Genomic DNA, 26370 nt, shown 5'->3' with positions numbered 1-26370 from the left:
GAAGGTCACAGAGCAAGTCTTCCTAGAAGCCATGTCAAAGCACTAGAAGGGTAGGAGGACAATTGGGAACAGTAGCATGGATTTACCAAGGGCAAATCACATCTGACAAAAATGTTTGCTTCCTACAACAAGATGATCACTTGTGTGGGTAAAGTGAAATCAGTGGACGTCATGCCTTGACTTCAGCAAAACCTTCCAACTAGGTAGATAGAAAAGTGCAGTCAGGGAGCAGATTACTGGCTTATATTAGGAACAATCCCGTTTGACGTCTTTAATAAATTCTGGAAGTTACATTTTGCTTTGCTTGCAGACACAGCTTTCACTTTTTCTGTTAAGCTGTCTAATTTCACTCACGAATTCTCACTTCCAGCCTTCTGATTCTCCCCACATCCCATTTACCTTAAAATTTACCTTAGATATCCATCAGACTACAAATTAAAGAAAACACAAAGAGAGGGAAAGGGCAGTTACTTTTTGTGGACGGATGCCAAAGCAATCACTTCAATTATGTTGATAATTTCTAAATAAGACTATAGAAATTTAAAGCCAGGTCTCCATTCCACATTAAAAAGAACTAAGAAAAAGTCACCGAGAGGTTATACCTGGAAAGAGATTACAGAAGAATATACAGAAAAGGATTTCTGAGGAAAGAATTTAAGGTTATTTAGGAAAACAAACTGAATAGCAGATTTTGCAAACAACTAGACGTGGTTATCTAAGAGACATACAGATACAGTTGACTTCTAGCAACTTCATGAACCTTAGCATTTGAAGGACAGATGCCTAAATACTATTATCTTTCACTAGGTCAGCAAGAACTCTGATAGTTGGTATCTTAAAATCAGCACTGGTTGAGAAACATGGTGTTCTCGTTTTGTACTACCCTTAGTTTCTTGACAGATAACACCACTGCACAGGAAAACCTAACTGTTCCTTTTCTGTGATCAGCAGTGGCAGGGAGAGTTGGGGAAAAATCTCTGTGACATTCAAGAAAAACCTCTTACAAAAAGAAATTTCAACTTAAAGAACAACTAAAACACATCTGTGGTTCTAAAGGCACAAGCAAAAACAGGTACTCCTAGCCTTGATTCTGTCAAGCTCTTAAAGAAATAAGAACAATACACACTCAGTGCATTCATTCTGCAGGTTGTATTGGCATGGAAATCACTAGTAAAACATTTCCTAATGCACTATAACTTGCTGAGGTGCAAGTCTTGCCTAACCTGGGAAAGTTCTAAATTTTTAAAACAAAGGAGTTACTCAGTGCTGACACTGTAATTTGTATTTTTCTGGCAGCCACTTCCAGGTGATCCGTGTTTACAAGCTCAACACAAATGAAAGTAGTTTCTTTATAAAATCCCTGCTTAACTGACTATAACCCTTGAATCATGCATTAATTTAAACAAAGATGAGCATATCACACTTCCTTACATACAGAGGATAACTGGTACACTAGTGACCACAAAAACGTTTTTATCACAGTAAGGTTAACAACATAGATAAGTTAATAAATGTAACACAACTGAGCATTATACAGAGATAGCTCATTTTCACTTAGGACATGTTGTAATTTTTAAAAAACTATTTATAGTTTTGAGAAACCAGAGATTACAAAGAAAGCAGAAGCAGCAGAATAAGTATCAAGCCAGTTGACAGAAGCAAGGTAGTAAGAAACTGTATTATGGAACAAGAGTGAAGGCAAACAATAGAGTTGGTATTTGCCAAAACTGCAACAGTGGGCATTCCTAGCTGCCAAAATTGAGATAGATTGTATTAGTTTACAAAGTTTGGATGTTTGTTTTTACTTCTATTTTACTGTCTGTGTGTGCACTTTTAATACTATCTGTTATCAGATATAAGCAACAAAACAGAAAATTCTAGATTTAAGATATGACCAGAAAAATCACAAGCATGTACCAGGGAATACCACAAGCACAGCAAGTCCCAGGGTGATAAGTTCCACTGTGAAAGTTCAAGTTTACCTGAAATTAAAACCAATTGAAGACCAAGAATTCAGCCTGAAGTTTTTCTGGCTTTGAAGATGCACATGCAGGTTAGTTAGAAGTTTCCTGTCATTCACTATTGCTAAGAAGCCTAAAACACAGCTCCTAAATGGATACTTGAAAGAAATAATGGAAGAGTGGTAAGGTCAGCTTACACATGCACTAAACTGAAAGAGAAGACAAGAAAGAATAATCCATCACCACTGTACATGATGATGAAAAAAATTGGAACAGCTAGGAAGTATGAAGTAAGAACATATGACTCTTGAAAATGGAGATGAAAACTTACTTAAAGAGAGGAAGCAATAAGCCATGTTTAAAATGCCTCCCTTCTCCCACACTTACCCGACTACCTCAATAGCATCATTAAGATAGGGATCAACTATCATCTCCTTTGAAACGTTCCAATCTCCATCCGCAGCGATGATGCCAATGTTCCTTAGACCCAGTCTGTCCAAAGACTGTCGAAGCACCTTAGTAACAGACAACACCACTTAAAGTACAGCCTTCATCAGTAAGGCAACATGAAAATTTAAGACTGAAAACAATTTAAGAACTGTAGGAGTCATCAGTGAAAGCATTTATCTTCAGACCAAGATGGATAAGAAAAGTTCTCACTTCTCAAATGACAACTAAGATGAAGTTAATGGTAAGTATTTTTAAAGCTGAAGGGTTATCTATGATATTCAGACAGTCATTACACAAAAAGGGGCTTCTCATCACTTGGATTACTTTTGACACCCCATGTGCATACATATATACTCCACTTGGACACTCTCAACATACTGACTCCATGCATGCATGCAATTTATTACACGTAAGTAATGGATTTATCATAAAGTCAGTCATATTAAGTTGATCTAAAAATAACGACTGGCTGGATGCAGCAGTGGACATACCTCCACAAGTGAAAGAAGTGAAAGTTAACCTGATCCCCAAAAAAGTATATTGAGAAAATGGGGACTGAAGTTTTAAAACAGAAAAGACCTTGTAACCATGCAGTTCTCTATAGGAACAGAAATCTTTGCCTAAGACATGTCCTGTTCAAGTGAAGAGCACCTAAACACTCTTCTCACAGCCCATTTTATTGAAGAAAAAAAAGAAAGATTTTTCCAACCACTCAAAGATCAATAAGTATGAATACTTAAATAATTTCTCATAATAGCCCTCTAGCAATAGAAGAAGAAGAATAGGGAGAATCTCCATTTTTCATATAGTCAAATAAGGACAGAAATCAAAGTCCAAGTGTTGATGACAATAAAAGCCTAGATCTAAAGGACATAAAACTTACTAAGGAGAAGTAGCAATGAAGTTCTGTTCAGCTGTTTGAAGCCTTTGAAACACAAAGTTTACCAGAAGAAAAATTCATAATGTTAGAAGGTCACCACAATTTAAAGCTTTCTAGATAGCTAGACACTGGGAAATATTGCCTAACCATAGAAATAATTCAGAAGAACAAAATGACTGGAACAGTTGCAGAACTTCCAAGCTGAAAGATAAGTACCAAGGACATAGAACTGCAGACACTCAAAATGCATTCCACAATGACATATGCAGAACGGTTCCCCCACACAAAGTACTCATGTTTATGTACAGATACTCCTTAAATTCTAGCATTAAAATGGCAGTATTTAAAAATATAATTGGAGGAACAGGATCTTCTTGAACAAGAATTTGTAAGCATTAGAATCCTCATTCCTTTGTTCTTTTTTTTTCTACTTAATAAGAAACATAACTAATGCCTTAGTGGATGAACTAACTAAAATAACTTCTTACAATTAAGATAAATACATAACAGATAAGCTCTTAGTTAACAGACATTACAGAAAACGTTTGATGTGCAGCAGCACACTTCAGTAAATTGACCTTTTTCAAAATGACAAATTGCAAATACAATTATCATGCTGATTAGAGAATAGGTGACATGTGACACTAAAAGAATGAATGGTAAAACAGGTGTTAAAAAACCCCCAACTTTTATCAGTTAACATACAGTGAAGAACAGGCCAAAATTTTTCAGTAAATATTTGGGTGATTTTAAGAATAAATGTTAAACTAAATATTAAGCTCTACAAGCCAAAAGCTCAATTCAACAGCATTCCAAATGAATGCTGCACCTAGACTTGACAGCTCGTTCTCCACATTCCTTCTCCCCACACTAGGAAGTCAAGATAGTGGAAAAAGCCTCCAGGTGACATGACACAGAGTTGAGATTGTTCAGCCTGGAAAAGAGAAGACTTCAGAGCAACCTAACTGCAGCCTCCAGTACCTAAAGGGAGCCTACAGGAAAGATGGAGAGGGACTTTTCTACGAGAGCATGTAGTGATAGAACAAGGGGGAATGGCTTCAAACTGAAAGAGGGTAGGTTTAGATCAGTATAAGGAATAAATTCTTTACTGTAAGTGTGGTGAGGCACTGGAACAGGTTTCCCAGAGAAATGGTGGATGCCCCATCCCTGGAAGCATTCAAGGCCAGGTTGGATGGGGTTTTGAGCAACATGGTCTAGTGCAAGGTGTCCCTCCCCATGGCAGGGGCGTCGGAACCAGATGATCTTTAAGGTCCTTTCCAAGTCAAGCCATTCTGTAAGTCTTATCTGCTTTTAAGAAGAGGTAACTCTATTGCTTCATAGCCTTGAAGCAACACCAAGGAAAGGAAGAAACCAGAAGCTTGTACTTAAGATTTCACTGCAAGATAATGTAACAAACAGAAGAGAGTTTTCAAAGCATGGTAGGGGGTAGCAGGGGCATTCAGCAGTGAGAAATCTTAGAGCCTCGAGGCTGGTTATGTGAAATATCATGTTCCTCCAACCTTTTAGAACAAAAGGTACTGAATTTTGCACAGCTAAAAACACAGAGCATCTACTATGTTTTCCATAAAATAAGAACCTGGAGGTTTATAGCAGTATTTAAGGTACTATGACCTCAGAACTTTGCTACAGAATTTTAAGTATTTCTAGATCTTGGACTTCTAGCTATATCCAAGCCAGTATGAAGATGATACAAATTTGTATGATTTCAGACGTATTGACTGAAGTGTCCATTAAAATGTGAAAGTCCTAAACACTTAGCATACACTGACTTGCTTTACAACCTAGAGATCTGATCATTTTAGCATTCCGTGCGTGCAACTACAAGAAACAGAGTTCAGCAAGTGAAGTAGTTGCAGAATTAGGGTCTCTTTACTAGGCAAATTCAGAAAAGCTAATTGTTTGCATATGATAAGACAAGCATTTCACTTTAAAAAAATAAGAAAAAAATACATACCTTAATGTATTTGCTACTAAATGCCCTTTCATTCCATATCTATAAAGGAAAAGTAAAAATCCATTTAGAAAAATCAGGATATGTTAATGCATAATGGAAGATTTTATTTATATGTATGTGAGATTATACAATCCATTAATCAACTCCATGTTTTCGGTGTGCTAGAAGAAAGTGCTCTGGTTGGTTTTGTTATCAGATTTTCAGGGGAAAACTCTGTATGGAAGTTCATAATAGCTAGGTTTTTATCTTTCTGTAAGGTCTCCTGATTGCCTTCTTGCTGAAAAGAGGGCTAGAGCTGCTTGAGCTCTACAATGGCAGCAATGTTACACATGACTGTTACCACCTGGTCTACAGTTTGTTAAGAATCATAGAGAAACACACTGTGGCTTCAAAGTGTGACCTAATGAATGGGCCCTGTTGCAATACAATGACATAGGAGAGTAAGAATAACTCACATATTGAAAAATTCAATGAAGATTAAAGCTCTTTCTAATTTACACAGGACTACATCCAAACTCAAACACAAAAGATATCTAGCATAGTTTAAGTAAACAGACACAAAATGAGCTCATTTCTAAATTTTCCAACTTTTATGGAAAGAGTGTTCAAGCTAAACACAGCTGAAAATTCAAAAGCAGGAATACATTCCTGCCTTTGAATTTTGGAAAGGAAAGGAATCCTTTCTAGCAAATCACCTAGTCTATAAAATGTATAAGCAGAAACCCTGTTTCTCTTTAACCACAACATTAACACCGACTCACATTCACCAATAAAGGTGAAAGTATCCCCCATAGGATTAGATTACATGACCATGTACAAGCAGACAGTATCCCGCAGATGAGATAAGCCCCACTGATTTTGGTATTTCCAGATCTTTCAATAAATGCTAACATGTGACTTTTGAAATGAGCCAGTAAAAAATTTAATTACTGAAAGGCTCATCTCATCATAAAGTAAACAATACAGAACAAGTGCTATAAACAAAGAGAATGGTAAAGGTCAACAATGAAGAATCATAACAGCATTAAAATTGTTCTGACAGTTTCTGAGCCTTCACAGACCTCAGTGATTTCATGTATTTCAGGTTATACCCACAAAGGAATTGAACAATATGCAATGTCACCACACTTCCTATAGAAGCAGAAACTACATTTTCTTAGAAGGAAAGAATTCTGAAGGCCAAGTAAGAAGTCGAGCATTACTCAAATATATGAAGCGCAGAACTAACCTTCTAGTCCAAGAGCATAGGACAGAGAAAAAAGTAACAGTAGTTTGTTTTCCCCGTCTCCACAACTGAATTGCTGAAGCATCACTGTGTTACTCACAGTGCAAGACTGACCCAGCTGAAATAAGTGAGGAACATCAAAGGGGATGCACTCCAGAGGACATATACATGAGGTACATCTTCCCACGTTACAGCAGAAAGGTCAGATCTCTTTTGAGGGATGGGAGCAGTTTTAGAAGCTTTGTTCTAGACTGCCAAAGTGATTTTCAGCTTTTCTGCTGTTAAACTATCTCACATAAAAACACTTCAAAGTCCAAAATAAGTGTTCAAAAAATACAGGACTGATTTTAGAGGAATCTTAGCCACAAACTTTCTTGGTCAAATAATGACTTGAAAAATGTTTTTCCAGATTGTCTGCTTCTCCTTCTCATTTCCAAATTATGACATTTTTTCTCAAACATTCATTTACTACCTTCCATATATTGCACTGTAGCACAACATAGCAGTTACAATGTACTGTAAGATATGCATCTTTAACTACAATAAATAATGCAGGTAAAAATGGAAGAAGTTGTAGAGGATTGCTCTTCTGCAAAATGACAACCATATTTTATGCTAAGAAGTCATGTTAGTTGACTTTCACAAACTGTCTTAACTAATGCTTTTCATTAGCTGGTAACTGCTGAAACCCAAGCAGAAAAAGCAAGGGACAAAAGGAAAAGATTTCAGAACATTCAGATTCTCTGGTAAGTTTGTTCTAGAATTGGGAAGGCAGGAGCCATTTGACACGGGTTCTGCTTTAACAGCCATCACTGCAGAAAGACTGTCAACTAACGTAACTTCTGTCTTTCCCTAGCAACAGAACAAGATAAAACTGCAATTTAAAAAAAAAAAAATTCTCTTTCCATCCTCCTCCTCCAATAATCAACAAATAGAGAGACAAGACCAAGATCTTAGGAATGAAGATAGATAAAATATACAGATTTTGCATTACTGACCCCAATATAATCAATGTCCAAATCGTGATACTGTTTTGCTCCTAATATCCAAGAAACAATATAGTAAGCAGTGACATCTGGATAGTCATAGGGCCAGTTTTCACCCTTCCCTATCCATCTTGGAAATGTCCAAGGTAATCCTGGAAAGAGAAAAAAAAATAATAATAAGGTAAGTGGTTGGTCTACATTACTCAGAAAGTTTCAATAGCAAGGTGTAATTTACCTAAAATAAAGAAGCAGACATGCACTTCAAATTCACTTAGTTCCAGTGAAGAATTGGAACATAACTTATTTAACTGGAGAGTATGCTCTAATAGCTGTTTGGGTTTTTTTGAGCTAGAAAGCCTTCATTACTAAAGAACAACTAGATTGACTACATAAAATCCTTCAATTATATGGTATTAGCTCTAATAGGTTTAAAAATCCAAAGATTTTAGGATAAAAATTTACAAAGTTAAAGACAAGGAATCAATACTGAACATAAAAAGTTGTTAATCTACTGAATATGAATTTCAGAAGTAATGATCGGATCATAACAGAGGAAGGAAGATTAGGATCATGAAAAAGAATTTTGAAGTCTCAGTTGTTTAGTAGATCTTGTAGTAAGGAAGAAAAACAAATTAACCTAACCAGATGCTGCTAAGTTTTCAGCTGACTTGTACAAGATACTATAGACTAATTTAAAGGTAAACCTTCCTTCCTTTGTTGAGAGCTTGATCTGAGGGAAGAGGGTTGTTATCAATAGTCACAATTAGTCATAGATAGTAAGCTTAACAGAACCTGACTGACAAGTCCTGCACCAAGTCATGCTCTGTGGCTGGATATAGTAAAGCCTGACCCCTGGAAGACTGGGGGCATTAGACACCTTTTAACTGACACATTTCTTACCTGTTCTCACATTGGTTTGTGTGAAATACATTTTGTGTTTCGAAAATACAATCTAGGGTTCCACACCTGTGTTGTCACAGCACATACACAACTCACGATCAAAACAGGAAGACAAGAAGCTCCTCTTACAACTCAACTACATACGTAACACAAAGCAGTAGACCAGAACCACTAGAGTGGGGAGGGGATGATCAGTTTGTAATAAGAACATATAATTGAATGAAGTGTGTATAAGATTTACAGATTTATATTTCCAGTAGCTTTATTTTATCCCTTCCAATTTTTCTACTCTATTATTCAAAATTCATCTCTCACTATAAATCATTCATGTTCATTGCTGTGATACACTCTAAGCATTAATGTTACTTGATACCAGCAAATTATTAGACATTTTTGCCCTATGCTTCTTGTTACAGTAGTGCAACATAAGGATATTGTGCTACTGTAACAAAGTAAAAAACATGATAAGTAAGTGAAGCATCAAGGTAAGCTTAATAAATTAGAGATTCTACTTTGCTGCAACATGAAAATATCTGCCCATTAAAATTAATACATTAATTAAGTGTGAGAGATAGGTAATTTAGTCAGAGGAATAAAAAAGCATTTAAATCTTAAAGCTTGAAGCAATTTACCAATCAGTTTAATGTCAGGGTTCCTCTTTTTAGCTTCTTTCATCAGCCACCATTCATAGCCCCGGAAGTAGTTCTCATCATTTTCATAGTGCATATGGGAGGGTTCAGTACCATCTAGGAAGGAAAGAGGCAGGTAGCTCACAATTATCCTCTGTGTCATAAGCTGTTACACATGGCAAAGTTTGCTGTATTGCTCACTGCCATAGTATGCAAGTACATATCTCTGACATGGTTCACAAGTTCTTTGGTATGTATTTCAGAGCAAATTGAAGAGTGGGAGGGAAAATGCAAGACTTGCCACCCTCTGTTCTTAGCATATTAACTTAGCATGAATTTAATATTTTTGATTTTTAAGGGACTCTGCCTGCTTTTAACATCAGATGTGATTAAAAAAAAATTAAACAAGCAGCTTATTTCTAAACCAAAAAAACAAACAAAAGAAGGTTATAGTTTGTTTATTTTGTGCAAGGTAAGTCCAGGGAGAAAAAAGAAAGGAACTACAATGAGATGTTTCAATCACAGGAAATAGGGAGTTTTTATTTCTACAGTAAAAGATGCAGTTTATAATTTCTATGGTGTTCAGTGACTGTAGGAAGAGTTTTTGGAATTGAACACTATATACTGATTTTCCTCAGGCAAAGGTAAACAAACTAGAAAGGTGCAAAAGAATCAATGTTGCAAGGGAAGCCATTATACACAAAAGTTAAGTTATAACTTGTGTATACAACTGCACCAATTATTTATGCTAAAATATATGCAGAGACCTCTTTTAATGAGACTTTTTTTCTAATGAAGTCTGCTTAAACAGGACATTTCATTACAGAAAATAGGATTGATATTTTTACCTTAGTAACACAGAATAATTAGATTCCAAATTTCGACTTCTGCCAGAAGATGACTCCTTTCTCCTCTCACCAGCAACTCATTAACAAATACTGAGCTTTTAAATCTAGCATAGTACTTTTCATCATGATAATTTTTGTAAAAGAAAGTAAACCAAAGAACAAAAAACAGTACCTAATTTTACAGACACAGGCATTACAAATAAATGTATACATAATGTCACAAAACCAGATTCTTTACTTTCTGTTTATCAGCTGTGTCTGGTTTAAGTCTGTTCTTGATGGGGCCAGAATTACTTCGGGGAAAGATAAAATAAAGGAAAAGAAAAGAAAGATAAGAACTGTCATCACTGCTTCTCAGCTTCTGATTACAAGCAGTTACTAAACAGTTTCTCCTATATGTTGATGTAGTCGGCTAGGCAAATTTCACCAAGACATTTTCATGTGCAATTCTGCTCAGGTAAAAAAAGAGAAAAAAATAGTAGCGACTGTCAGCCAATGCCACTCCAGTGAAATGTAGCAGCTCATTAAACCAAAGAAATGTCATTGCTTCTGACCAGCTGTCTTTGCATTTTCATGCTTCTAAGTATTGCAAAACTGGTGTTTGAGAAATGCACTGCAATGCAGAAAGCTACTAGAGGGGGAGGAAAAAAAAAGAACTCGCTCTAGAATGCAACCCATTAACCATATGATAGTGAGAACTGTCTCCACAAGGTTAGTATAAATCTCTCGTTACAAGATAGCAGATACATTTTTTTTTTGCAACTTCAGTACAACTACAGACTGCATTTCCATGCCTCAGCTAAACTGATGTGTGCAGGACATGTTACTTACAGCAACACTGAAACAAGAAGTTAAACGTTGCTCACGCAAAATCCATACCTGTTGACTGCCCATCACCTCCAATCTCTACTTTGAGAATGTGTAAAGAAGCACCAAAATTAGGCTAGAAAAAAAGAGAGACAAAACCAAAGAGAATCCTACTGTTAAGAAGAATGTGTTAAGTAAGGATACAATATTGAGTATGCTAAAAATGTAACACTTTTTTTTTTTAAACACCCATTATAAATGCAATGAGAGATACACAGAGTTCTGCTTCAAAAGAAAATCAAGCAATGTAAACAGTACACTGGTCTTTAACAGGTTTCATTGACTCTTGCACTGTTAACAATACACCCCTACAACTGTGCAGATTTTAAATTGGTTATGCTCAAGCAAATACTGAACCACTCTTAAAGTAGGACGCGGGCTACATGAGGAACACAACAGTATTTCAATGTTATTAGAAGTCAAATTTGTTTCCTTTTAAAATCAAATTATTGAAGTCAATGTCTCTGTAAATAATTTATTCTTTGGTGTAAAGGGTTATCCTGCTTATGTGACAGAACATACATACAGGTCAGAAATAATCTGCTAACCAGATGCAGAAAGGCAAGCGAGGGAAAAAACCCACCACAATGGAAAACCCACCTAATCCACTATCCCCCTCCCTGGCATCTGACTGGTGGAGACAAATATAAAATTCAAGCTCATATAGGTGACCCTACTTCTAGTATGTTACTCCTAGAAGTTACAATTAATCATTATTTTAATAACCACTGCACTCCTCCATGGAATTACCCAAATATAATTCTGGTATCTGAAAGAATGTTGTAAGACATCACAATGCATTTTGATTAAAAAAATAAGTTGCATAGACAGTAGCTTGTTTGGCTTACAAGTTTTGGATTTTTTTATATGCTTTGAAATATAAAATACGTTTTTCCAATTTACTGTTTCTCTTCCCGACATTTCTGATTTTAAACTTCTAATACTTTTGTTCTCCCATCCCTTTAAACTTCTAATACTTTTGTTCTCCCATCCCCATCACAAAAGTTGACTGACATTAAAAGGCAAGGAGAATAAGGAAAGGTATACTCCCTCCACAGTATAACAGCTGAAGAGGCTTTAGTGAAAGAACATGTCAAAAATTCTTTGAAAATCAGAATCTCTCAACTAGATTTTCTTTTATAACATGCCTATTGATTCCTTCAGAAAACTTGTATTAGTAACACACAGCTTCAGTCTCCAAAAAACATAGGGTTTGATTGCTCAGTCACACATTATGCCTTAGTCTACACTTTAATTCTTTAAACTACACAGTAAATTATTCCCCTCCAGCCATCTGGATTGCATTACTTGAAAGTGACATGGCATCCTCTTCCAGCAGAGTAACTTACAGTGCCAAAAGCAAAACAAGCTATTAATGTCCAGTGCAATAATCTTGCCTTATAATAAGTTGAGCAACTGCACAGGTTACACTTGCTAACTATGGCAGCTTACAAACCAATGACATTTACACACCTTCTAGAGTAACTGCAGTTATACTTGAGACTAGTTTGGAATAGATAAGCTACTAAAATCATGCAGGCTGCATAGTCATTTTCATGTTACGTTAATCTATCTGTACTCCAAAAAATCAAAACTGCCTCAAAGACCCACTTACTGTCATCACTACGAACAGCTAAAATCCTCATTTTAGCCATAAAAATGATTTCTCATGGATGATTTCCCATGGATGATCAATGTATGTTTAATACATTTTTGAAAATGTATTTTTAAAACATATTTTGAAAACATGAAAGGAATTTTAATAGTAATTTGAACAAATGGACTCTTGAACAAAATCCTGGTTGTCGAAAACAACAGCTAAAATTTAAGGTTCTGGTAACAATCGACATTAAAGTAGATTCTTTATAAGATAGGATATTATCTAATTTCAGGTAGCATTAAATATACTATAGTTGGAGTTCCAACATTACACAATCACAAATTCTGCATGAAATTAAACATTACTGTAGCAGTGAAACCAACTTTACCCTGAACAGGTAATCTAAAATCTGGGAGCGGTAAGGTTCTTGGTAGTTCACCAGGAGTCTAGATGTGGCCTAAAATGGAAAGAAAACATGAAAATATGAAAACCCAACTCAAATGCTTAAGTATGTCCCAGTTTTGCAGTCTAGGACTTTCACATGGCTAACAAACCTACAAAAATAATTATAGCACCAGGAACTCAGCTAAGCCCCTACACAAACACGTTTCTAACCCTTCAACTGTGCATTTCTGGTTTCGCAGACTGCAATTGCCTTGTACTCTGGTTACCTGCAATTCACTGCAAAGAGAGTCCAGAGAACAGAGAAACAGAGACAGCACAGGCTTATGGCACAAAAACGCAGCTCCCTCCCGGTATCATTTCTCCCTGCTTCGGTTCACCGTATACCAAAGGCAACAGGAGGCACAGAGGCAGGAGGGCAAGCAAAGCATCCCAGCAGGTCCATGAGTGAGTAAAAACTCCAGGGATTTCACGGCTCTGCTGACTGGACCACAGGAGAGACGACGACCGGCCGTTGGCTCTTCCAGCATTTTAAGACGTAGAGACGATGAGCTACGAAGACCCTCTACAGAAAAGCCCATCCTGGCTTAGCTCTCCTCTACTGGCACTCGGGACATGGCTGCCCCTCGGCACAATGCCCCTGCCAACCCTAAAAAAACTGGAGGGCTGGGGCGAAGCCGAGCCCGACTCCAGCTCTCCTCGCAGGCAGGACCACTGCCCGCACCGCTCCCCTCAACCCTCCAGACCTCCTCCTCCGAGCCCCATCACGTCGCGTGTGTGTCCTCACATCCCCCAGCCCTCACGGCTCCCCTCCAGAACCACCCCCTACCCGGCCCAGGCCCCGCCGAAGCCACCACACATTCCCATGGGACGGAACATCCAGCCCCTGTCCCCTGTGGCCCCGAGGAGGGCACTAGCGCTGCCAGCACCGCAGCCCCGGGGGCGCCGCTCACCCCGCCGCCGCTCACAGCCCCGATCCCGTCGAACTGCCTGCCCAGCCCGTCCGCATCGTCCAGCACGTAGGTGGCCGTCAGCAGCGGAGCGGCACCGACCCTGGGGGGTCCCAGGCCACAGCTGCAGCTGAGCAGGATCGCACCCCACAGCAGAACCACGCACCCCATCCCAGTCCCAGTCCCAATCCCAATCCCAACTCAGCTCCGCTCCCGCCCCGTTCCTGCAGCGCCTCGGCACTGCCCGGCAACGCGCGTCACGTGACCACACCGCCTGGCACCACCGGGGGGCGGGGCGTCAGCTCCCGCGCCGCCATCTTGCTCCAGGGAAAAGCGGAGGGAGGGGAAGACACTTCAGCTTTTACGGGCAACCCCTCCCGAGCTGAAGTCAACAGTCGCCATTTTGACAAAGGGCAAGGCTGGTGAGGTGCGCACCGCCATGCTGGAACTGGCCTTGAGCGGCGAGTGAAGCTATCGCGGAGCCATCTTGGGCGTGGGAAAGCCGATGGCTGTGAGGCGAGGAGGGGTTTATGTGGGAGCACACCGGGAATTTCGTTCAGTCCGGAGTGACCGGGCGCGGGTGCGGGCAGAGCCTAGCTGACCCTGTTTTACGGAGCCTCTGACCCTTATTTTCGGGGCTTCTGACAGGGCTAGGTACTTGTCCTGGGTGAGGAATGGCCTTTTCCAGTGCCTCTCTCATTCCCAGGCCCTCGCCAGCGCCTCGGAGCCAGTTTCCTGGTTCTGCCCTGCTCTCAGGCTGCCACCAAATCCTTTGAAGAGTCGGCACAAGTCGGCGCTTTGAAGGAACACATTCCAGCGCGCTGTGAGAAGGACCTTTGATCGCCGTGGGGGAAGCGGCAGGGAGCGGCCCTGGGCCCGCGCCAGCCCCGCAGAGGCGCGGCCCGGCTGCCCTTCCCGGGGAATCCCGGTTGGCCTCAGCTGCGTCAACACGACCCCAGAGAGCGATCCTGAAAGTGGAGTTTAACGTATGAGGGGCTGAAGGAGCCTTTCTGTTTTCCGCCTTCAGGGGTGCGCTCTGGGGCAGCCGCAACAAAGCGTGAGCAGCTGAGATGGTGCCACACGCCCAAGGTCTCCGTGGGGATAGCCAGAGTGGTCCCTCAGACTCCAGCATACAAGCATTCGGCTCAGAGGAAAGTATTCAGGAGCTCGACAATCAGCTTGATTGTCCTATAAAATTCTTAATAGGGAGCTCTCAGTGTGCTGCCGGTGTGTTACAGAGGAGATGCTTAATGTGCCTAAAGGAGGAATGAGGTACCAGAAGATGCCGTTGCTGATGTCCTGCGGACGTTGTGGAAAAGCCCAGGTTTTGCACGTTTCTAGCCACAAAGAATGCTGTTACTCGAGCCTCTGCGGCTCTTGTCATTTAGGGATCTAATGTCTCAGTGATGACATTACCTGGCTGACGTTTCCTGTTTATTTCTTTTTAAATAACAATACCAAGCACTCACAAAACATTTTGTACTTTGCAGCATTATCAAGCATTAACTAATGAACCTGCTCACACCCAAATGAGCTATATGATATCATTACTACATGTAGAAGGACAGAGTGACTCCTCAGGGCTACAGTGAGTCAGTGGCAGAGGTAGAATTGCGCTTATGGTCCTACTTAACATTCATTCCAGCAGACAGTACAGCTTTGCACACCTGGAAGGTTTGCAAAACCATCATAAATTATTAGTTTGTTAATTTTGATAGTTTCTTAAATAAATGCATCAATTTATTCCACACAGAAAGCTTCAGCTATGAAATTCAGTCTCTTAATCATTCATAGGACCTTAAAAGTGTCAGTTTTCAAAACTCATATTTGCATCCTATGATGTGATGAGTGCCTCCCCTTTTCAGGTGGTACAGAAAAACATTCTCAGAATATGTTTTGATGGAATTAAAAGGATGTTTTGGTGTGACTCTGTGAACTTTATTCTGCATTAAGAATCTTGACCTTGCTATGAACCTTCTTTACATATTTCTCATGGCCCAAGGACATATGATCTTTGGGCTTTGTAAGCCCAAATATATCCAGTAAAATTATTGAGGGCTTATTCATTGCTTCTTTTCTAGATAAGGTAATTTTCCACTTTTAATGCTTTTCTATTTTAGTTTTTTATTGATACTACATTAATCTCAGCCAACACTAACAACACCTGTGGTTCCAAGATAGCCAGACATCTGAGATACCACGTATGTCCAGATTTCAAAAAAACCCTGGAAAACTGTGCTGCTTACATCAGACATTAAATTGTTGCATATGGACACAGTCAAGAGTTGATTTTTACATATAGCTTTACTTCCAGAACATATAAAAGGCATTGTATCCTCTCTTGCTTCCTTTGACCTTTCAGTTCCACTATCAGTTATCACAGCAAAAAACTGTAGAAATGTTTCCACTCTATTTCTCTATTTCTAGATATTTCTTTATCAAAGTGTAGGAATCCTCAGCAAAACAGCAGAACCAGCACACTGGACACCATTCTTAGTAGGTACCATGTTACCAAAAGGCAGGCGCAAAGTGATAAACTTTGTCTAATGACTTTTCTCTCAATGAAAATGAAGGTGTGACTGAAATTTATTTTAGAAATTGATCTAACCAAGTGGCCTCCCTTTCACCAAACTGGAGGAGGCTATGATAAGAGTTTGAGAATGTCCACAAGTATGGAATGATTTAATAATTTAGGCTTCATGTAACAAGCGCATCAGTAAAAAAATTGTGGATGAGAAAGAAGGAAACAAATCTCTCCATCCAGTGATTAAATGTTATAGAGCTGTCTGGTATTGTTCTCAAGGAAGTCTATATGTCTCTATTTTAGGGGTTTTAAATTTGTTCATCTGTTTCATTTCTCCTTAGCATCTGAATCATTACAGGACAGTTTTTTGTGTTGCCCCACATTTAAAGTGAAATTGTACCCAGTTTCTTAAAGAATTGTATCATTCCAAACAGAATTTAAGAAAAAATGCACACAGTCAATTATTCTGGTCACAGAGGGCAAAGAGAACTGTGCTTATGTAACAACTTTCCACCTCTTTGAATAGAATTACCTGCTAAAAGAATCGCTCCTGTGAAAGCTGTATCCAACCTCAGATTCAGTTTATATAAAAATACGTAAATATGCAACCTGTCACAGTGTATAAAATTCTGTTATCCTTTGCTAACTAGAACTAGAATACTCAAACTTCCCATAAATTCTGAAAATACTTAATTCTTTTTCCACAAAGTCATGAAGTCATTGTGATGTATTTTTAGCTCTTCTTAAGTGCATTCTTACTTGATTCTGTGATAAATTTGTAGGGAAAGGAAAGTGAGGTCCTTCAGTCAAAAAAAGGATGCTATATTTTGAACATATACAAGTAAACACAAATAAAACATGGTATTTTATTTCTGTGGATTGGTTTCTCTGCAGAATGTAATGTCTCCTAGCTAACGGGTTTAAAATATACTCTGCTCATGTAATTAGGCAATATTTTCAATTAAACTTTTTTAAACTCTCTAAAAGTATTCGTAGATGTAGCAAGGTTGGTACCATCCTTTTTGCATATTTATTTGTAATTATGTAATTTTTTTTCCCCATGGATAAGCTTAGATTAACAAGGAATTGGGGAAGAAAAAAAAAAGGAGGCCAAAAAAAACTAAGAAATGTGTGAAATGTGTGACTCATTTTCCAAGAGCAGCTTCCTGTCTTGTATCTGATAAAGCAGAAGCAGACACTTTGACACTTTTTCTCAGAAGCAGACACGGGTTACACTACCAATGGTACAACAGGGACACTGCTACACAGGGACACATGGCTGCCAAGGTAAGTGTTCAAAATCCAAGAAGTCAGACACACAGCTTATATTCTGGAACAGGTTTCAAGCTCTCTCTCCCTTAATGTGAGGTTGGCATCATACAATAAAAAGAAGGGACACAAAAGGAGCTGGGAAAGATTTCTCTGGGGGAAGGATTATTTGAATCTCAGCACAACTGAAACATGAGACTAAGGGGCAAATGACAACTAAAGATTGATTTAGGGAAGACATGCCAGCTTGACTTTTGTTTGTTGTAATGATATTGCCGTGACCAAAATACTTGCTGCTTATGAGAGGGAGTTTTCAATATTCTGAGCTGTCCCGTCACTGCAAAAAGTGCCTCAGGCCTCACAGGGGGTTCCAGTAGATCTTCTGTTATTGTTCTTTAGTATTTTATGGCACTAACAAAATACTCAGTGATATATATAGATATAGATATAGATATATAGATATATATAAACAAAGCTTAAAATTAGCAGAAAAATAAGCTCTGGTAAAAGTAGCTTCTTAGAATACCAAATACTATGTACATGAAAATATTTTGTAAATCTTTCTTCATGCATACAGGAAAACATGATGCACATAATGATATAGCAAAATAATACTTGCCTCCATGGCCTATATTCTGAAAGACATGGCTTTTTTTCTTTCTATTTGCTCACATTAATAGAATGTTTATGCTCAATAAAGCAGTCCATAAAGTGTATTTCTAAGTTAAAAAGGCTGAGCTCTTTAAGACCTGTTGGAGTCTCTACAGAATCTTATCAGACCCATGGGTGAAATTTAGTGTTGCTTGAGGAAAAATGCTGTTCATTTTAAGCAAAAAAAGTCCATGTTACTGAAAGGTGTATCTCAGTTCTGCTGAACTGTGAAGTTTCTCAAGGAAAGCAACTTGGCAATAGAACTTATTTTTGAGAACACAAATCAATCTACTTTGTTGAAATTGCTTTAAGAGAAAAAAGAAATCCAGAAAGTTGTCTGTCTTTCCGTCTTATGGTTGATGTATGGTATCACCAGTACAGCATCTACCACAGTAGGTCACACAGCACTGTTCCTTTCTTCCCTTAGAAAGTTGTTTACAGATAAGAGTATTTATGTATTTATGTATCTATGCTTATGAAAATTTAACTTTAACTTTATTACTTTCAAAATGTCATCAGTGGACAGACTACATAAAGCTCTCTTTGAGCCTGAAGAAGATATTGTAGGAAAGCATTGATACAAATACAATATATAATTACTACCTCTCTCTAGAAACTTTCACAAGGTTCCTTTACAGGCTTGTTTGCATATGTTACTTGAAGCATAACATTTGCCTGTCCATTTCTCTAAATTTTAGTTCTTGTTGACTCTTCAGAATTCTTGTAAAGCAGGATTTCTGTAGCAAAATGACAGAGACGGGAATTATGATAATAATTGAATAATGTGTCTAAAAGAAAAAATTACTGTTAAGAATATTTTTTTTTCATTTGAAATGCAATTCATACCAAAACAAGTCTATAAAATAAGTCAGAAGTCTATGAAATTAGTCACAGTGGGTTTGGACCATGAAAGGCAAACCATTAAACTACATCATTAAACAGAAATTCCTTTATGGTTTGTTTTGTTTTGTTTGTTTTAAATAAAAATCAGTGGGGTAAATTATCAAACGTTTTTTAGAATAGCTGTAAGTCAATGCCATCCTCCTTGGCAAAACCAGCAGGTACGCTCAGTAGCTGACAGAAAACCTGGGAAGGCATTCAGGTAAGCAAAATCATCTTGCATTACAAAGTCCTAATTATCAGAAAAACAACTGAACAACAAAGTATGATATGGACTACATCCTCTGAAATAAGACCCCAAGCAATTTGACTGGAATTTCTTGTAGTCAGGGAAAAACAGTGCTTTCTGCTTTATATTTCTGTGCAAGAAACTGCAGCGTGCATTGTGGTATGCTTCGTTTGCTGGCTCTTTGACACACTTAAGTATAGGTCATCAATACATGCCAGAATGACACACTTCTCATTATTATCCTGATTGAAAGCATGTCTTCATATAAGTACCATCAGTGTGTCATCACAGCTGGGACATGGATTACCTGAATGTTAAACAGTCTCCAGGGCTGCGTTCACAGAAGCTAATGAACATACTGTTTTAAAATAAAAGAAAAAGATGGGGTACAGTGACATGTGAATATGAAGGACAGAAAAAACTTTCCAAGATGGCAAATTTCATGTGGTCTCAATTCATTTTTTTTGCATTTCATCTTCAGTGGCCCAGCCTGCCATTGATCAATTATACCTTCAGATATTAGCTCCTTAAGGCAGATGGCAGAAGAGCAAAGCGAAGTCTTGCCCCAAATAACATGTGGTTTATTCAGACAAGTGCAATATAAGGACAAGTGTTTTACCCTACAATCAGTGAGATCAACAGAGCAAAACTCTTAGAAACAAAGAGCTAAAATGAGAAAGCTGAAGCGAAAAAGGTGGGTGGTATGAGGAAATTGTTGGTCTGTGAGTAGATATGAAAGAGAGAAGCTGTTGTGAGCAACATGAAGACAAGTTAGGAGCTTGTAAGGATGACGATTCTGTAATGCAACAACTAACAAAAGAGAAAGAGTTTATGGGGGAGGGAGAAGGAATTCCAGTTTCTCAGTCACGAGACTAAGAAACACTGCCTCATACACTACATTACACACATGCTTTTGAAAGGGCATGTTTCCCTGTTAGACATGAAGAGACCTGTCATAGGAAAAGAGATGCTTAAATGTGATTAGAAGAAGAGGTAGTTATTTTATCTTTTACTCATCTGGTCTGTTTGGTTTTGGTATGAAGTGGGTCAGCAAAAGCCTGCAATCCAATTTTTAGAGCTAGATTTTTAATTTGTGATACTTGTCTATACTGGTAAGCTTACAATGCCCTATTTACCGTGTGGTTTTATTAAACCACACTGAAATGTAGAGATGTTATGTTTGCCTTAAATACAGACACTGCATTTTTTTTTAGTTAGTTCCCATGTAGATAAAGTTCTTCAATGGACCAAATTGGCAAGTCATTCTCAAGAATTTTCTTTGTCTTTCAAGCTTGGGAATTAATTTAGCTCTAACTGTAAAAGGTTAGCCAACTTGATCAAATAAAGCAGTGGCTGGTAAAATTAAATATTTGCTTTCTGACTAGTTTTGTCATTGGTCCTTTTTTTTTTTTTTTTGCATGAAAGCGTTTTTTTTTTATAGACAAGAGATCCATATAATAACCTCTTAGCAGAGGCAATAAACCTGCTTGGGTTTCTCTGATAAACCCACAAAGTTCCCCAAACACACACATCAAACCCATAAAAGGCTGAATTTTTCTTACCACATGGGAAGGTTTCTGCACACAAGTTGTTTTCAGTTTGAGTTCTTTCCCATGTGGGGACAGTTGCAAAATTGCTATCTTGCAACCTACTCCTTCTTCAGCCTCTTCACCTCCCCTGCTGGTAGTCCAGGCTCAAAGCACAGATGAGTTATCACAGACGGTCTCTGAAGCAGTTTGTATATTTGGCAGTAGAACTGGACCACAACAAATATTCTCCATTCTCATATTTCCTGAACATAACAATTAGGTCTTTAGAGAAGAGAACTACTGAGTGTCAGAGCTGTGATACAGCCAGTGAGTACCAGCTGTCTCACAGCTATGATTGTACACTATTTCTTACTTAAAGGTCAGCTCTTCAACTTGCTTCTACATCTCACACGCACAACTCCTCCCATCCCACTGCTTTAGTCAGGGCTGCCATTTTACTGGTATATTCCTGTTGAAGCTGTTGATACCCACAGCTCTGGTAATGCCTAAGATAAGCTTAATTGCTAATGGTTTTATAGCTCATGCATGGCAACTGCAATTTTTAGAGAAAAGAAGTGTAAATGAACAATTGTACTCAGAGTCTCCACCTGACATGAGTCAAAGGGACACCCAGCAGATTCTCCTGTGCATGCAGGAACCCAACAGCCTGCCAGGTTTCACATGAGGGTTTCTGGGATATGCAGTAAATTTTGTTGGAATAGCACAGTTGATGGCAAGTTCTTGCAGGATTGCATACAAAGGAAGAGAGAGAAAGTAGGGATGTGTGAAGGTACAATGAGAGAGTGATTCGCAATAGGAAGATATACCAGTCATGCATTTTCCTCTTCTGAGCAGATCCCAACAGTAATTGAATCCCTCTATTTCTATCCTTGTCCCTCCATTGACTTAGAGGGGAGGAGCTTATTTAGTTATTTGTGTTCCCAAAATCATGCTTACCAGAATAACAGAAAGTGCCTTTCTATTATTTCTAGGCCACTTTCTGATCTCCTTCAACTTTCCCACAAGACAGACCTGGGATTATGGGATACCACCCCACCACCAGAAGTGTCTTAACTACTCATCCTGCCTCTGCTGTAGAAGTTTGCATCTAACTGACCTCGACACCTTAGATTTTGGGTTCCTTGTCCTATGCAGTCCTAACTCCAGGAGTGTTTAAAACCTTTGATCTCCGATAAACACAGTTTCTTTCTTCTAAAAAAAAAAAGACACACACCAAGAAGCCCATAAAAAACAAACAAAAACATTATAGTTGACATTTTTCTTCTTTAGTAGCAGAAGGTGAGAATCTTGTCAACAAGGTTCTGAAGAAGTAACAGATGACCACCCATCAGACTACAGAGGGGTCTTTATTGCACCCAGGCTGGAATTAGTCCAAAGATACTATTCGGGGCTTACAATGAACAACAGCACTGCTGAGTGCCATGATGATCACACTCTGGATAAATATTTGTTTCCATTTGTGTACAGCGTTGTGATGATGATCAGTGTCCCCATCAACTGCATATCCCTCTATGCATCTTGCATTCAGGTGAGGAAAAAGAATGAGTCAGCAGTCTACATCTTTAGCCTATCCCTAGCTGATCTTTTGTACTCTTTGATTCTACCTCTGTGGATTAATTATGCCTGGAATGGAGATGACTGGAGACTCTCTGCCTCACTTTGTCAGGTTTCTGCCTTCCTTATGTATATGAATTTCTACACCAGCACCGCTTTCCTTGCTTGCATCTCTGTTGACAGGTACCTGGCATTAGTTCACCCCTTGAAGCTCCAGCACTTGCGCACAAGAAGATTTTCACTGATTGTCAGCGTAACTGTTTGGCTTCTGGAAAGCATCTTAAATTCAGTCATATTGGTGTACAAAGAAGTATTCAGTGATCCTTGCAATTTTACTAATCATACATTATGCTACGATACATACCCCCTGGAAGGGTGGCAGGCACGGATAAATTTATTTCGGATATGCTCGGGGTACTTGGTCCCTTTGATAATCATTGTGTTTTGCTACCATAAAATCTACCAAGTAGTGAAGTTTAACCAAGCCACACTAGATGAAGAAAAGAAAAAAGTGAGGAAACTTATTCTGAATATCACAGTTAGTTTCATTGTTTGCTTCACTCCATATCACATTATATTGCTTATTCGCAGCATCAGAGAACCTTCCATCACTGACCCACACCTTTTGCTGCTGATGTATAAGGTTTACAGAATCACACAGGCCTTAACAAGTTTGAATTGCATTGCGGACCCCATTCTTTACTGCTTTATGAGTGAAACTGCACAAACACACATTCTGAATGTGCTGAGGTGCTGCTTGTGCCTACGAAGGCGTGAGGGAGACCGAGTGAAAGACCATGCTCTGTGCAGTTCTGCTACAAAAAGCAGTGCCCTGATCACCTACAGAACTTCCTGTGAAATGGAGATGTCAAAAAAGCCTGAGTGAGCACATTCAAAGCAAAATTGGATGACCTAAAGGGAAAAGAAAGAAAAATTCTTCTCCAGTCTGTACCTAGGAAATACCCCAAAAGTTAGTGGTGCCAATCTAAAAAAACCCAGTAGCTGGAGCCAATAGGAACTTACTATAGGGTCAATGAAATCCATGGAGCATGAACATGTACGTATCTTTAAATCAGGTATGGTACATAAATCAAGGACAACAAACATGCACAGTCAAGAAGGATGACCATGACATGACAGAATTACCGAGGATTCCCCACAGAACTGCCTTCTGTTGCAGCTTGCTAGCTAGCCCACAAGATGGGCATTCATGTACTCAGCTGGAGGAAGGCTGAAGTCCTCCTTGTCCTGATTGACAAAGGAGCAGATAGAGGGAGTGTTGTAAATTTCTCTCTAAATTCATGGTGTAATTTAGGCTGCTGTGATGGTTCCTGTGTTCCAGTGAAGACTCAAATTGTTCTTCGGCATACACCTGAGATCAGCCATTTCTTAAAATTTTTACTCATGTACAGGGGTACTTACCTGCTCTTAAGCTTCAGCTTTTGTTTCCTTTGAAATATATATGTTCTAATGAATAACCATATTTTATGCAGTTTCATTACAATATCAATATTGGGTTTCAGATAGTGGAAGATTCATTACTTCAAGTGCTTATAAAGAACCAATTCCAGCCACTAGTGTTTTAACTCAAAAGAAACTTTTCCTGATATATGAAGGGAGGAAGAGAAAGGTTGAAAAATGAGGTTTCACATCTCCACAACATAAATGGCCAGCCTTTAGGCTTGCTTATTATGACTGAAATCTGGATTGTGGTTACATTTTCAGAGTCAATAGAGCAAGGTTTATATCCTTTTACTTAACTGCACCTGGAAGCCTCAGCTAGAGATTCCAGGGCTCTCAATTTGCTGATTTTAAAAAAATTGAACAAACCAACCAGTAAAACTGACAAACCAGCAAAGAACATGAATGTACCAACAAACAATAAAAATGGAAGCAAAAGAACCCACATTTTGAAAGAGTTGTTTTAGTCCAAATCGAAAGAGCAGCTGTTAATTCAGAGACCTGTTCCTGCACAGGCCCCAGAAATAGCTGCCTGGTTCCCTGGTAGCAGCAGGCACTTGAGCCTCTGAAAAGAGTTAAACACAATGGGGAGTTTCTTTTTTTTTTCTCCTCTCACTACCTTTTACTTTTGTTCAATTGCCAGGAAGAATATTTGGTAATGGTAGTTTTTCAGTTTCATAGGAAAGAATTTTTGTTTCCATCAAAAAAAAATTCTAGCAAATCTGTGTGGTGGAAAGATTCTGATCATCACTTTTCAGCACACTTCTAGGTCTGACATATATGGAGGGTGTGCATACAGTGGTCACAAGCAGTAAGAAATTTCTTATGAGAACATCTCTCTGTGTGTAAATTAAAATTTTCTCCATTACAAAGAGCACTTCCATAGTTTTCGTGAGTTGCTGTTTGTGTCTATTTATACTTTCAATTAATTTCATGTTCCGAAATGGGAACTTAGAGGCTGTGAAAGCTGAGCTTGTTCAGCCTGGAGAAAAGAAGACATTGGGGGACCTAATGGCAGCCTTGCAATCCTGCAAAGAGGGTATTGAGAATATGGAGCCAAGCTCTTCACAAGAGCTCATAGAAGGAGGGACAAGAAATCATGTGCATAACCTGAAGCAAGAAGGTAAGAGTTGACTTAAGGAAGAACTTTTGAACTATGAGGGCTGACAAACAGTGGAGCAGGTTGTACCAAGGTGTTCTGTGTGCTCCATCCTGAGAAGTTTCTAGGACCCACCTGAACAAAGCTTTGAGCAACTTGGTCTGGCCTTGTAGCTGACCTTCCCTTGAGCAGAAGGTTGGACTAAAGAATTCCTGAGGTCTCTTCCAACCACAATTGTCCTGTGATCCTATGAACTGTGTATGTCACTGTTCTGGCTGTTGCCTTCCTCTCTAGAAAAATATGTTCCCTTCTCTTTTTTGTTTCCATTTGCTGGATTTTTTTTTGATGTGTTTTTTCTTTTTCTCCTGTAGTTCCTTCTTATATATTATGAGAGAAAAATTATGCAAGGAGCAGTGCAAGTTACTTCACCACAGATTTGTCCTTATGCTGACCTATGCATTTTGCAACAGAATGTGAAATTCCACTGTAGCACTGGAATAAAAGCAGAACCAAACCTCACTGTAACTTCATGGAAAGAAGAACTCCGTGATTCACTTATAGATCTGTCACATGCTGGACAATTTGGAAAGTTAATTCTATTTGTGCTTTAAAGAATTTAAGAATTAATTTACAGAATAAAGAATAATGAAAACTAAAGCTAAGCAACAAAACTGAGTGCAATTTAACTTGTGTGTCAGGGAGTAGGGAGAGCTGGCTGCTCTGCATGGGGCAGTGGGCCAGGAGCTGAGGGTACAGCCAGGCAGACTTGGCAGCATCATCACTGACAAGCCAAACAGTCCTATGGCACCCCAGCGAGGCACACGGAGCAGGTCTGGTGACAGTAACCAGTATTGGACAACTGTCCGTGATCACCAGACAAATCTGTAGTGATGAGGCAGATCTGAGGTCAAGCTGGGAAGCCAAGTCAGGAAGGCAAGGTTGGGATCAGTGAGGTACAAGGCTGGGCATGGCAGCACCATGTCAGCACTGGCCTGTGCACAGGCAGTCAATCCCCAAGGTGGTAGAAGAAGAGACCACAGACTCTGTTGGCAAACTTAGGGTCCTGACCCTATGCAAAAAACTTAATTTCCACAATATTTGATCCTAAGATTTTATATTTTTTAATATTTCACCAAAGCTCCTGAAAGCCATAACTTGGACCAGCCTATATTGGTATGTGTGGATATTTTTCATAGCATCATTTCCTATAGTACCTCCCTGCATTGCTGAAGATTCACTTCAGGATAAAGAAAAATAATTACAGTGGCTGGCCCATAGGCTGGGCTTCACAAAAAACTCATATAAGTCCAGGGTCCTATCCCTTTATGATAATAAAATGTAAGTACCTAATTCCTTCGATTGCTCCAAAATGCTCAATATGTGTGTTCAAATCTCAGCCCTCTGGAGAAATGAGGAAACTTCTAGATGTAGAGACTACAGTGTCCTGTACTTCAATCATT

General features: G+C 38.9%; 2 protein-coding genes and 1 long non-coding RNA gene across 6 annotated transcripts in view; 2 read left to right on the top strand and 1 right to left on the bottom strand.

Annotated features, from left to right (window-relative positions):
• Positions 1-13905, bottom strand: part of GALC (galactosylceramidase) — a 33104-nt gene extending 19199 nt beyond the window's left edge. Inside the window, exons 1-7 of one of the 2 annotated variants that reach the window (XM_027637984.1) lie at positions 13677-13905; positions 12710-12778; positions 10734-10797; positions 9010-9123; positions 7490-7629; positions 5267-5305; positions 2349-2476 (exon numbers count right to left, since the gene is read on the bottom strand). In XM_027637984.1, the coding sequence (XP_027493785.1) occupies positions 2349-2476; positions 5267-5305; positions 7490-7629; positions 9010-9123; positions 10734-10797; positions 12710-12778; positions 13677-13844 (722 nt within the window). In that variant the 5' untranslated portion in view covers positions 13845-13905. The remainder of the gene's footprint in view (positions 1-2348; positions 2477-5266; positions 5306-7489; positions 7630-9009; positions 9124-10733; positions 10798-12709; positions 12779-13676) is intronic. The other variant, XM_027637983.1, reaches the window with a different exon arrangement.
• A 54-nt stretch (positions 13906-13959) lies between these two features.
• Positions 13960-17012, top strand: LOC113944615. Its single transcript, XR_003526731.1, has 2 exons — positions 13960-14184; positions 14380-17012. It is a non-coding gene; the product is annotated as an uncharacterized LOC113944615 (long non-coding RNA).
• Positions 17013-17379: 367 nt separating this feature from the next.
• On the top strand, positions 17380-25552 carry GPR65 (G protein-coupled receptor 65). 3 transcript variants are annotated; one of them, XM_027637985.1, is made up of 3 exons: positions 17402-17484; positions 19136-19219; positions 21768-25552. In XM_027637985.1, the coding sequence occupies exon 3, from the start codon at positions 22193-22195 to the stop codon at positions 23234-23236; it is 1044 nt and encodes a 347-aa protein (XP_027493786.1). In that variant the 5' UTR covers positions 17402-17484; positions 19136-19219; positions 21768-22192; the 3' UTR covers positions 23237-25552. The 3 variants fall into 3 exon arrangements, with proteins under 3 accessions (XP_027493787.1, XP_027493786.1, XP_027493788.1); XM_027637987.1 differs by having other exon boundaries at positions 17426-17484; positions 19141-19219; XM_027637986.1 differs by lacking the exon at positions 19136-19219 and having other exon boundaries at positions 17380-17484.
• The last annotated feature ends 818 nt before the right edge of the window (positions 25553-26370 follow it).

This window comes from Corapipo altera, unplaced genomic scaffold (assembly GCF_003945725.1).
Source record: "Corapipo altera isolate COAL_440 unplaced genomic scaffold, ASM394572v1 23, whole genome shotgun sequence".
NCBI lineage: Eukaryota > Metazoa > Chordata > Aves > Passeriformes > Pipridae > Corapipo > Corapipo altera.
The sequence above is the reverse complement of the archived record's forward strand: the minus strand, read 5'-3'. Positions and strand labels throughout refer to the sequence as shown.